At 42.2% G+C, this 13,470-nt stretch overlaps 1 protein-coding gene across 2 annotated transcripts in view; it reads right to left on the reverse strand.

Moving 5' to 3' along the window:
• Window positions 1–966: 966 nt before the first annotated feature.
• Window positions 967–13,470, reverse strand: part of Klf7 (Kruppel-like factor 7 (ubiquitous)) — an 88,004-nt gene continuing 75,500 nt past the window's right edge. Inside the window, exons 3-4 of one of the 2 annotated variants that reach the window (XM_013028238.1) lie at window positions 10,407–10,530; window positions 967–2,829 (exon numbers count right to left, since the gene is read on the reverse strand). In XM_013028238.1, coding sequence (XP_012883692.1) covers window positions 2,792–2,829; window positions 10,407–10,530 — 162 coding nt within the window. In that variant the 3' untranslated portion in view covers window positions 967–2,791. The remainder of the gene's footprint in view (window positions 2,830–10,406; window positions 10,531–13,470) is intronic. The other variant, XM_013028151.1, reaches the window with a different exon arrangement.

Consider the following 13,470-nt stretch of genomic DNA (forward strand, 5'->3'; position numbering starts at 1 on the left):
TAATAGAGCCTTGCATTGGTCAGTTCAAAAATTAAGTATTATAAACCCTTAAGAATAGCATTTTCGAGAGGCAAGAGCAGCTCCAGCCAGGGAGAGAACATTTATAAATCGTGGCAGTCATGGCTCAATGCCATCACTGGTGTGTGCGTGCATTCATGCTGGAGGCTGCTACCAAAAGGAAAAAGAAAAGAATCAACAGAATCTGGGGTGTCTAAAGTTTCATCTAGTGCACTGACTGGAGGTGCTACAGTTTAATACAGCTGAGGTTCAAGGTCCCTCACACATCCTTCATCCAGAAAGGATGCCCCACACATTCAAATTCAAATATAACCCCATGGTACGCCAAGATGGAATGGCCATAAGATGCACTCAAATGCAGAAGAGAACAAGATTGTCAGCAAGCAGTGCTCCAGAAATTATTTCTAAGTCATGACTAGTTTTAAATCTTTGGAATAAAACTGATTTTTTTCCCTTAATACCCTCCAACTAACATATATATATATATATATATAAAATTGCCTCCGGCAAATGGACAGATTTGTTGTGTCTGTTTTTTATTTTTTTGTTTTTGTTTTTTTTTTCATTGTTTTTTTAAATTTTTGGTCTGAATTGAAAAAAGGAAAAAGAAAAATTTCTAAGGGCCAGACCTCAAAAATGCCCCAAGTATTCAACTGGCAACTCTAAGTCTGTGATCAGGAGGTTCCTTTACCCTCAGACAAGTAGTTTCAACATTTCAGCGAAAACAAAGGCTGTAGAAAGCTGAGAACCCATATGCCAAGGATCTTGAAGGTTGCTGTCATATAAGTGTTTGTGTTTCTTATGTTATGATTTCCTCTTAAAGACTTCAGTTTTGCATCCCAAATATAGATGGGGTGGCATTTTAACAGTCAATGAGTCAAACAGTCAAAGGAGAGCAGGAGGGGCGCCAGCTGGTATGAAGGAGCAGCAACCATGTGTGGACCAAATGCCATTTTTATTTATTTATTTTTAGACGTGTCTTGAAGGGATGGTCCCAGAATATACAAAATATACAATCTGTCCTAATAACCACCCCGCTTGCTTGCATAGGCCATTTAATGGTCCTAAAGGCAGTCTTTGGAGTTTGAGGCCAGTGCCAGCTAGCTACGAATGTGGGCAGAGCAAGATCAATATTGGATATGTGTGTCTGGGGGAAAGGGGTGGCAAGTAAGGACCATAACCCCCTTGGAGACAGCTTGTGGAGTAAATGTGAGGCCTCTGTTGATCCTGGGCACTCTAGATCACAAGTCATGGTGGGCCTAGCCAACACACCCTAGAAATATCACACGAGCAACACCTCTGCCCTTTTCTTAATGGTCAACCCTACATTCCCACAATGGCATTTTGAACTGTGTATCTGAACAAGTGGGTAACATGAGCTCAGTGAGCATGAGAGAGGGGGATAGGGTGATGTTTTGTGAAGCCACTTGACTTGGGAAGCATCCTCAGTTTTCCCTACTCCTGGAAAGAGTGATTATTTTTGGCTTTTTATGACAGGTCCTAACCCAGAGTTAGATTAAATATGCAGCTGCCCTTGGAGACTAGCGACATCTATGGTGTGACTAGGGTAGCAATGACACACAGCGCAGTGGCTGACCACTAGGCGCTGAGGTCACCAGGCCTCAAGGAGGGTGAGAGAACTGTGATGTCCCATCTGATTGGCTGCTTCGAGAGCCAGGTGCTGACAGAGTCCTGGAGAGGTTTAGTCCACGGAGGAAAGATAAAACATTGAAGCTTCCAAATAAGCTTTTCAAGTTTTCATTAGCAAAGAAACCCAACAAACAAAAAAGAGATTAAAAAAGAGAAAAAAAATCTAGCACTGGCAATAAGGTGAGGCTCAAGGGATATACTGTGACTTATCATCAAAGACTTTTATTCTCTTGGCCACTTTGCAGTCATGCTAGAAGTTTCCAGAATCCCTAGTGCATATGGTGTGCAAGAGTCAAAAAAAAGAAAAGAAAAGAAAAGAAAACTCCTCCCTTGAGAGTGAAGTCTAGAGAAATGCAGGCCAGAAAGGTGTTTAGGTGGGATTCCAGAGTCTGCCGCCTGTAAGGCCATAAGGCCGTTGGTACCGACTCGAAAGATCTCAATGGTTCCAAGAAGAACCCAAACCAAGCAACAGTTCTGTGAGAAAGTCTGACGCACGAAATAGTAGGACTTTTCACACACAAAGGACAAATAAACCAAGAGTTAATTTTGGCTACCAAACTGCAATTTGGTTTTCTAGGTCATTTTTCCCCCAACTATTTAAAAAGAAACATTAGTGCTACACATATGCAATTGTAAGACGTTGGATTCTCCTATTAAGTTGCACCGAGAAGCAAAATAAGCCCCTCAGATTGCCGTCCACCTGCGGAGACGTCACATCCATTTGCTTTGATTTCCATTGGCAACAGCAGGAAGTAATTCCAAGAGAGCTGAAGTAAGCAGCCGGTCTGCCTTGCTGAGTTCACCAGGCCTCCTTCCTCTTCGCCTTCTACCATCTGGCTAGGGCAAGGCATAAGGAATAGATGTGTATAGTTTAAATAGAGTTGAGTGCACGACAGTAGGTGCGTGTGTGCATCTGTGTGTGACAGGGTGTGTGGGTCTGTGTGTGTGCGCGCGTGTGTGTACACAGAGGTTTTAAGTGAGAACTTTCTTCTGCAAGGCAATGGATCCCCCGCCTGAAGTCCAGCCCTCTGCCTCACGGCATTTCCTTCGGACGTTGGCCGACGCCATGACAACTCTGGCCTTTAGGGTTTGTTTTGTTGTTGTTGTTTTTAGATATGTCGCTTCATATGGAGGGCAAGATGGTCAGACCTGGAAAAACACCTAGAACATATAAACAACAACAGAATATCAGAGCAGTCCAGGGAAAGAACACTACTAGTTCTATTAACCTCATGGAGAGACAAATGATCAACCTTAACAGAGAGACAGTTTGTGTGAATTGAGAAATGAGCTGCTGGGGAAGTCGGCTAAGGGGTCAGACTGCTTGAATTCAGATCCCAGCACTTTCAAGAGTTGTGTGGCTCATTCACCACTTTGTCCCTTAATTCCTCATCAGTCAAACAGAGATAGTTGTAGTACTGTTCATAGGTTGGCTGTGAGGATTAAATAAGGTGATCTCTGCGAAGCACTCAGAATACTGCCTCATGAATGGGAAGAGGCTAGCTGTTATGGTTGCAATTGTATGAAACGAAGAAGAAACAAATGTGAAAAGGCTTTAAACACAAGTGTCATGTTCACATACTGCAAATACAAAAAGGGGAAAGACCATCAGCCTATTTCATCAGCTCGTGGAACAGTGATGTTGCACCACCCAAATTTCAGACCTGAGCTTTACAATGAGAGAGCTTCTTGTGAAGTCTGCAGGCCCGTGCATGTGCTCCACATTCAAGTCAAGAAAAAGAAGGCACTGTGCTTGGAGAAGGGTGTTCGGTCTAATATTACCCTCCACAGTGTGTATTTTCATCGTGTGTGTGTGTGTGTGTGTGTGTGTGTAAGGATCTGAGCTATGGCTGCATAGCCAGGGAGGGGCTAGAAGCTAGCTAGAGCAAATCTCTGAGTCGATTCTTTTGGACTAAACCATGACTTGGTACCTAATGTTGTTAACGGAATGATTTCCTCAGCAGGAGAACAGTGGTTGTCTTCCTGCCTTTTTCATCTGTGACCAGACACTATTGGGTGGCAATCGTTCTAGGTTCTCAGTAGTATCAAAGATGGCCTTCTGTGGCCATAGTGACATGCTAAGACACAGTCAAATGACCTATAAAGGGCAATGGAGGAGGCCCAACTGATGGAACTGCTGAAAGAGAAATGTTCTTTGTTTTCCACTGAGACTGCGCAACTACCAAGGTATAAGCCTGGAGCTAATGGTATCCATATTGCCACTATGGGAAGGAGCCTCCTGGAGAGAAAGCCAACAGGCAAAAGGGAATCAGAGCACAGAAAGAGCAAGAAAGAGTCCTGATGACAACATCTGGGAACCTGAAGCCAGCTGAGCCTAGAGGTAAATCAAATTTTCTCTTCTTGCTAGTTACCTGAGCTAATAAACTCTCTGTGATGTTAACACCAGCCCGAGTCAGGATTCTGCACCTTACAACTAATAGTGTGGGTGTTTCCATGTCCCAACAGCTGACGAGCTAAGGTTCTGGCTGGAATCCCAGGAAATGAGCACGTACAACAACAGTCACGCTTGGCTCTGGCTGTGTGTTGTCTCTCTCCATCCCTCTCCTGAAAACTGGCCACTTCCTGACCTATGAGAATGTTCCCAGGCTCCCCTGGACCTGAGACATCCCACCATCTAATACTCTGGCTAGCATGTTCACAGGCTGCCCCGCTTAGGTTAGTGGAGTTTCCTGTTCAGGGCAGGATTTTCCTGTATGTATTCATTCTTAAAACAAACAAATCCACCCTGCCCTCTGACCCCAACACTCTCCACACACTCTGTTTGTGTCCATTCCTTAAATAGGTACATGTGCAGGATAGAATCCTAAGGAAATGAAGCTAAACAGGAAAGAAGTACAATGAAAAACAAAACAAAACATATTAAGATGGGGAAATTACAGCAAAAAACAACCCAACCCAATCACACATTCAACAACAGTAACAATCCCAATTATACCCACTTATTTTAGGCCCAAATATGTTATGAGCAAGCTAGATGGATTAAATCTTAAGAGTCAGTTCTAAAGGAATTTGATTTAGTATAAAACAGTGCCAAGTTTCTTTGGTACACAGAAAAGGTTATAAAGCCGGCAGGAAATTTAGCATTTAACTTGTATGGCCGAGTGTTGTCTGCTGTCTGTTCTCGAATCCTCCTCCTTCTTCCATCCTTTCTTCTCTTTCTTTCCCATTTATTTATTTATTTGTATAATTTATTTACTTTTGCTGGTCCTGGGGCCTGAACTCAGGGTCTGGGTATAGTCCCTGAGCCACTTTATGCTCAAAGCTATCAGTCTATCATTTGAACCACAGCACCACTTCCGGCTTTTTCTTAGTAGTTTATTGAAGATAAGAGTCTCACAGACTTTTCTGCCTGGGCTGGCTTCAAATCGTGATCCTCAGGTCTCAGTGTCCTGAGTAGCTAGGATTACAGGCCTGAGCACCAGCACCTGGCTTTCCTTCCCTTTTAATCCCAACTATCTAGAGAAGAAAATTCAGATCCAGATTGGGAAGTTATCTTTGTAGGTATTTCTTTGTTTTGTTTTTTGTGTGTATATGGGGGAGGGGTTGTTTATGGTACTAGGGCTTGAACTCAAGGTTTACTCAAAGCAGGTGCCCTGCCAAATGAGCCATAGCTCCACTTCCAGGTTTTTGTTGGTTAATTGGAGATAAGGGTTGAACTGCAATATCTTAGCCTCGTGAGAAGCTAGGATTACAGGCATGAGCCACTGGCACCTGGCTCTTATTTCTTTTTTAAAATAGTCTCACTCACAAAACAACAACAACAACAAAGATAACATTCTTATCTCCCAGTACTAGATAAGATGTTCATCAAAACATAGCTAAACCATTTCAACCTAGGTAGCCTGACTGTAGAACTCCTGTTCTCAGCCATAGTTGTCTGTTAATCTGTGGCTTACAGAGCTGAGTTTATACATTAAAGGAGGTTGTGGTAGGTAGAATAAGGTGCCCTCTACACCAAATATCCACCCATAAGCCCCCAACCCTGTGCCTATATTTAGCTGTGCAAAGGAGAGGTTGTGGATGGAACTGATTTACTAATCAGCTGAAGGGAGGTTATCTTGGATTATCTGGGTAGGCCCACCATCATCAGAAGGTCCTTAAAAATGGACATGGGAATTGAAAGAACACCATACAGATGGGGGCTGGAAAAGTACTGAGCAGCTGTGATGATGGAGGAGTGGGTGATGAGCAGTGAATGTGGGCAGCTGCTCCAAGTTGGACAAGCCAAGGAAAAGACTCTTCCTTTATACCCTCCAGAAAAGAAGCCAGCCTACTGAGACCTTGACTTTAACCTGGGGAGAACACTGGAGGCATGTTAGACTTTGAAGCCTATGAAAAGGCAAGACGACACATTTGTGAAGTACATGAATATGATGCTAATTTGGGGGCACTGGTTACAGTGGTAACTGGAATATTAGAGGGTCAGTGGTCAGGCAGGATTGTGGATAGAACAAGGCAGAAACCTTGCCTGTCCAATGGAAAAAGGAATTTGAGCTAGTGAGAAGAGAGCCCTGGCATTGAGTGGAATTCCTTTGCTTTCTTTTCTACACCGTTAGAACGTTCAGGAAATAAAGTAACACTCTTGATAGAGAATTTTATGTAAAAGATCCATTCAGTCATTTATGTGTTCAACTTTTACTCTGCCTTTACCAACTGTTGAGTATCTAGCAATATACATTCAAGCTTCTGTTTCCCTTCAATAAATTTTTCAGGAAAAAAAATCTCAAATCTTTAAAACAGTGCAAAATATAATTGTACGTCTACTGAATCAAATTAGAATCATCATTTGTTCAAATTTTAGAAAATATATGAGGTTCAGGATTAGACAAGGTTCCTCAGTGTTGAGATTTTAATTTCACTTCACACCAGTGATATCCTTAGTCATGATTAATTTCTATTTATTAATTTATACTTAGTGAGTTCCACATAGGAACCATAAAAGGTAGTAGATAAACTCTACATCTAGAAATGCAGAATCGAATTATTTTAAGGGTAATACAACCCCAGGGGGTGTTTATAATTGTGTAGCAGCCAGATGACCTTAAGCAAGAAGGTCCTTAGAAGGTCCTTAATGACTGAAATGTGTGCATTCCAGAGGACCAGTCAAAGCTCACAGTCATTTCTCTTGCTCATGAATAAGGCACACTGAAAGTCACATGGAGAGTAAGCTAGCAGCAATCCTCTAGGGCTAAAGGGCTAAGATTCTGGCAAGTAGTTCTTATTACATGTAAATGCACTGTCATGAAAATCCAACTGGCCTCCCTCCTCCCAAACTCTTGAGATTTTGGACGCATTACCCGAGTGGCAGTCCCTTTACTGTGCTGAGTTAGAAGAAGGTATTCTGCACATTGTGTCTAACGGAAGCAGAGCTCTATGCACCCCCATCAGCCACCTCACATTCTATGAGTTTGAAATGACTCAACCCTCTGATAAGTGATCACTCAGTGAGCTGCATAGTTCAATCTGATGGTAAAGAAATGATATAGTCCTCTCACTATACCCCAAACCTGAAGGGACATAGCCCAGTTTTTTCAGGGGCTGGGCAGATAAAGCTTCTAAGTGTAATAAGTCAACTTACAACAAACATATAACAGTATCAGGTTATCTCTTTCCAGTTTTGATGGAACATGTATACAAAGAAATACTGTTCTTTCTGGTAGGACAAACAACAAAGAAATTAGGTTAATACCTGGCAATGTATGTTTACTACCAGGTTGAGGAGGCAATAGGGAATGGTGGAGAAAGTAGAAAAATAGTCATCTCATGACCATCGCAAATGAACAGTGATGGCTATGCAGTTCCAATCAGTGACAGCCATGGGGAATGTGAGCCGACTGTAGAAGTGCATTTAAAAAATGTGTGTATGCATTTATAAGATTATTTCTTTGTTTCTTTGTATGTTCCTCCCCCATGGTATAACCCCTGCTTTCACTATATTTGATGTTGTTATAATTTGTGCAGAGGAAGGGAAAAAACAAATCGTTTAAATAGGGATACAGGTGGACCCATTGCAACAACGAGACGTATAAGTCGTTATGTCGAAAACGAACTTTACAACTTTGGTGGGGGGGGGGGAGGAGGAGAGATGGGTGGGGGGTGGGGGGCGGATGGGATGGGAAGGGGAAACAAAGGAGGGCGCTACAATGCTTGATAAGAAATGTACTCATTATCTTAGAGCCCATGTAATTGTAACCCCTTTGTACAGTATTTGCACAATAAAAAAATGTTTTAAAAATGTGTGTATGTAATGTTTAACAAGGTGAAACACTACTTATATAAATAAATAAATACCAAACTACCCTATGGACAAAATAAAAGCCTAAATTAGACCTGGCATATACTTAAGGACAGGGAGATCATATCTCATTTAGCTTCTAAATAAGGTAGACGAGTTGCTCAAACTCTAAGAGGCAAGCAGTAGTGCATCTACGTGCAGGGTACTGCTGTGATGCCCTCTGTTTGCAAAGGTGAAAGTCTCCTAAGGAATGCCAGCACCTCGTTCAATCCAGGTCTTCCTTTCTTCTACTTTGGGGCCACTCCAATTCCCCAAAACAGCTCTCAGACCAGTCTATTCTTAGCGCATTCACTGCAGTTGAAATGCACAATTCTGCCTGTTATGAGACACTGATGACAGTCTAACTCTCATTTCTGACATCACCAAAAAGGTACTACTGGAATATGCCTCAGGACTCTGGTTGACCCCTTCTCCCCCTTTTTCCCACCATGTCCCAGAATTGGCAACATTTGAACAGCAAATTCTAGCCCCAGAAATCATAGTATATTTTGATAAAGAACACAAAACAGAACACTAACCAAATTACCCATCACTGGTATCTCCTTCACTATATTATCTAGTGGGCTTGGGTATTTCTCCACGTAAGTCACATCTGTGGGAAGACTGAAGGCTCATAGATGAAAAGCTGGGCAGTTGTATATTCCTCAACCAGTGGATCTGAAGAGAGGAATACTAAGTCTGGCAATTTCCTCCTAAACACATGCTATCCACCTCCAAGGAAAAATGCTCACATTTTCCCCCCAGTGTAGCCACACCATCCTTCAGAGATGGACAGCTTGTGTGCATGTCTATTGCTGCGACATCATGTCATGACATCATCGTGCCTCATGCCACGACAGCTCACAAACAATGTACCTTCATCTCATGGAGGCAACTGAATGCCCTTGCTCACAGTGAGAAGAGTCATGACCCATAGGTTTCTTAATTAGCCAGAGCAAGTGAAGAGTGTACCAGGGACACTTGAGATGGGAGTCAAAGGCGGATGTCAAATAAGGCGGCACTTTCTACAAAAGACAAGCTGCGGAGTCCTGTATAATCAGGAGGCTTTCTAGGGATCCGGATAGAAACTAAAACAACAGTTGTTCTGCTGGGTAGCAGAACTGAGTTCCAAGGCAGTGGGGAGACAATAGCAGCATGGAGTGTACTTCCCCAGCCCTGGGTGGGAGGTTATCTTTGGGCTCCAGGAGGCACGGAGTCCTTATTTAGTTCTTAGAGGATGAAGATAAGAGGAAAATAGCTTCTTCAGGAAGAAGAAAAAAAGGAGGAAAAACATAATTGCTTCTTTATAAGCATCTTAAAGCAGCGTGGAGCCAACTTGGCCAACCATGAGATTGGGCCATCCCTGGCCTGCTTTCCAAACAAGGGAACTACAGAGGAAGGACTGGCCAGCGGGAGGCCACGGGCATGGGGACTGGGGGGTGGGCAGGATGCACAAGTGATCACATTTCCTTCCAAGGACAGCCAGGCCCCTGTGGACATCCTGCTCACTCCCTCCTGCCATCCTGAAAGCTGCTGCCCATACCGGGGGAACCCTGAGGCTGTCAGAGGCTTTTATCGTATTAGAAGCATTTTTCTCATCATAACGGAGACCTTTAGTATTGCATTAAAAAGATGGTTAATTTTCTTAAGCTTCCTTTTAAACACAGAAATAGGATTAGAAGGATAACACGCTCAGATGCAAGCCCATTATTTGATTATGTCTAAACCTAATCCTGCCTTCACCTTGGCCTGCAGAGTCTCCATTTTGGGGTTTATTGGTTGATAATGCCAGGGCTGTCAGATTCAATTACTTGGGTAGTATCTGTTGCTACCTGATCCTCCTTCCGTATCAAATGCTGAAAGTTTGAAATTGAATCACAACATAGGTTTGTTCTCCAAGTGTTGGCATCTTTTGGACCCCTTTGTCTACGTGCATGGAGGAAAAAATGTTCTAAGGCCTCCAAAGAAAGTTTCATTAGCAAATTCATTTATGATAATGCTTCAGAGCAAAGTTTGCTAGACTAACCTTGCTTCCTTTAAGTAAACTTTATACTTTTCATATCATGAAGGTTCAGAGAAAGCAGTATTGAGAGCAGTTACAGGTGAACATTATCTACTCGATTACTTTTCCTATTAAGCTACAATTATTTACTGTAGCATCTCTCCAAGGGTAGGAACAACGTCTTGTTGATACCTAGTGACAAATTCAAGGAAACTTCTCAGTAAATGCTTGTAAAACTGAATTCATACCTCAACTACATGGCAAGAAGGCACATTTTGTCACTGGTCTCCCTAGTGGAAAGAGAAAAAGGCATTCCCAGGACCAAGTATCTGTGAGATGGGCTTGTGACAAATCCATGAGCACATGCGCAGAGCAGGCCATCTTCCAACCCAACTTTCCCATCTCTCCCCTTCAGCACCCGGGGTTTCTAAGTCCCCTTACCTGTCGCAGTGGTTGCATTTAAAGGGCTTTGCACCTGTGTGTTTCCTGTAGTGCCTCGTGAGCTCATCACTCCGTGCAAAACGCCACTCACAGCCTTCCCAGGAGCACTTGTAAGGCTTCTCACCTGCAGGAGAGATGGAAGAGCCAAGGTCAGCAACAAACAAACAGCTCACTCCGGATTAGGTTTCTGCTGCCTGGTGGTCAGCCTTGAAAAAAAAAAAGGGTCTGCTTCAAGAATTCTGGAAAGACTAGATTTCCTAACAGGGTATGACACTTCTTTGTTTGTAGTATGTCTATGTTGTTTTGTTTTAACCTTCAAATGTTGTTTCACAAGATCTTCAAATGTGGAGCTGTCATTTCAGTTCCCAGAGTCAGAGCATTTCCTTCGACTGGCGAGGGATCAATTTTTATTTATTTTCTATTCCCCTGAGTGATTTGACCCCCCACAGCCCAAGCAGAAAGGAAATGTGCTATTTTCATCTGAACCACAAATGCTTCTAATTCTATTTTTCTCCAGAACCTACAGTAATTTACCATTTCAGGCTTTTTAGTCTCTACTCTCTCCTCCCCTTCTACCACAGGCTTTAGCCAGGTAGCTGACTGATAAGAGAAATAGCTCAGAATCACTATTCCTTCCAGTAAATCAGAGTGGATGGGCAGGCAAGACTACAGTTTGAGAGTAAAATAAAAATCGCTTGTAGATTCCTGGAATGTATGGAAAAAGAAAAACTTCACAAAAGTCCTAGTTAGGAAGCCTATAACTTATTGACTAAAGCACTTCCTATTAGGGAACACTACCATCTATAACAAAATGTTTTAGAAGTCGATTTGTAGAGCAGCTTTCAGCCACTGGGAAGCTGCTGAGAGACATGAAATTTGAGTACTGTACTAAAGTGACCTTTTCATAAGGTAAATACAAACGGAGGAATATGAGGTCTATGTAAGAGAATGTGCAGAAAATTCATGGCATTGCCTTAGACTCTGTGTGTGTGTGTGTGTGTGTGTGTGTGTATGTACTAAGGCTTGAACTCAGGGTCTGGGTGCTGTGCTGTCGCTTAGTTTTTTTTTTTTACTCAACATGGTGCTCTACCAGTTGAGCTCACCTACTCCTCCAGCTTTTTGGTGGTTAATTGAAGAGTGTCACAGACTTTACTGTCAGATATGGTTTTTAATCACGATCCTTAGATCTAGCCTCCTGCGTAGCTGGGATTACAAGTGTAAGCTATCATTGCCCAGCTTAGATTTTCTTTTTAAACAAAACAGAACAAAGACTTCAACTCTAACACCAAACATGATAAATATTTACCCTTCCAGTTGCATTGTGAGCTGGTTCTAATTAAGAAAAAGAATCTGTAAAACTCCAGGAAGTCATGAAATTAAGACCCTGCAACTTAAAAGTAGGCCAGAACAATGGTCAAGAGGTCTACAACTAATCTTCCTAGGCCCAGCTTCCACTTTTAGGCAATAATGTCTAACTATGGGGAAGGCTGGCTAACCGTGGGCAAGTCAATGAACTTCTCTGCTTGTTTTCTCAGAGAGAGCAACTGTATGTACCTCAAAATGTTTGGGAGGGACAAATCAATATGCATGTAAATTATATTATTGAGTACAACAGTGGATTCATGCCACAGTTGATTCATACCACTGGCAAATATAAAGGGGAGAACTCAAAATTTCACAATACAGAGGTGCCAAAGTACTATGGCTGTGCCATTATTTTTCCATTTTTCAATAGCTAAATCTTCACTATGCAGCCCTTAAGAAGACATCACTGTTACCGAACTTGACCTACTTTTTCTTTCCACCTTTCCCTTCCCTTTAAACTTGACTACAAAGCACTCACAATCCTCTATTTGTATCGCCTAGAATCAAACCAAACATGCTTGAAATTTTTATTTCATTAAATCGGTGCCCCAGTGAGCCTCGGCTCTATAAGGCCGATAAAGAAGAGGAATGAGACACACAGGAATTTCTTTTAAAGGGAACCAAGAGGACACGAGGGAGGGCTAGAAACCCAGGAGGAAATCCATTCATTTTTGGAAGGCAGGGGAAAAAATGTAACACTGAGAAATGTTAAAAGTTCACCTTTTGGTTCCTTCAAACCAAAACCTGTTAAAGGAAAGTTGCTAAGTGAAGGTGTTCCACAAACTTGGGAATCACAGTTGGGACCTTGCTGAAAATTCATTACAGATCCAAGAACTCAGTATCTTCATCTGTTAAATGGGAACAGGCTTATTAATAAAATCATATTTATTATGATTTTGAAATAAGTTGTCATGTATAAGACATGTTTCTTGTGCCTGGCACCCAACAGATATTCAAAGAATCCCAATCTGCTTCTCACATCCTCATCATCTTCAGGGGCTGCTCAAGAGACCTGTGTCATTAGCTGTCAATGGAAACTTCCATAGATCTGAGACTCCAAGGCCAGAGTTACTGTGGTCAGCTTAAATATTTAGAAACACGGAAGCTTTTAAAACTTTAAATATTTCCTTGATAAACTGATAGAAAATAAAATCTGAAAATCTGATTTCACGTCTATTCAGAATGAATGGGATACTTGAAGGAAGTAAAAGACCCTAGAGACATTGCTGCCATCCTTATTTAATGCCACTGATCACCTTCCAGGGCTCCTCTGTTCTTCCAAATGGAAAACTGAAACAATGAGTAGGTAAATAAGTAGAGAGGTACGTTTTCAGAAATCTGAAAGTCCTCCACTCCTAAACACACCTTCAGAGCATGTAAGACTGGACTTCTCTGGCCCCTTAGAACAAACTATACACTAAATGCAACAAAGCATTTAGGAACTCCCATGATGTTCTGTAGCAATTAGCCCAGGCATCCTTCCATCAAGGGCAGCCCCACTGGGAAGGGCGCAGGAAGGAGATCAAAGTGGCGGTCTCTGAGCATTTTCTTTTTTTCTTCATTTCAAACTATTTGCTTTTCTTTTGTTGTATTTTTTTAGCTAGGTGCTTTTGACACATAATATCACTTCCCAGAATGTGGGGATACTTAATTAACCCCTGACCCACCCCAACTATCCTACCCAGAAATGATTTTCATG

Source organism: Dipodomys ordii, unplaced genomic scaffold (assembly GCF_000151885.1).
Source record: "Dipodomys ordii isolate 6190 unplaced genomic scaffold, Dord_2.0 Scaffold1, whole genome shotgun sequence".
Classification (NCBI taxonomy): Eukaryota; Metazoa; Chordata; class Mammalia; order Rodentia; family Heteromyidae; genus Dipodomys; species Dipodomys ordii.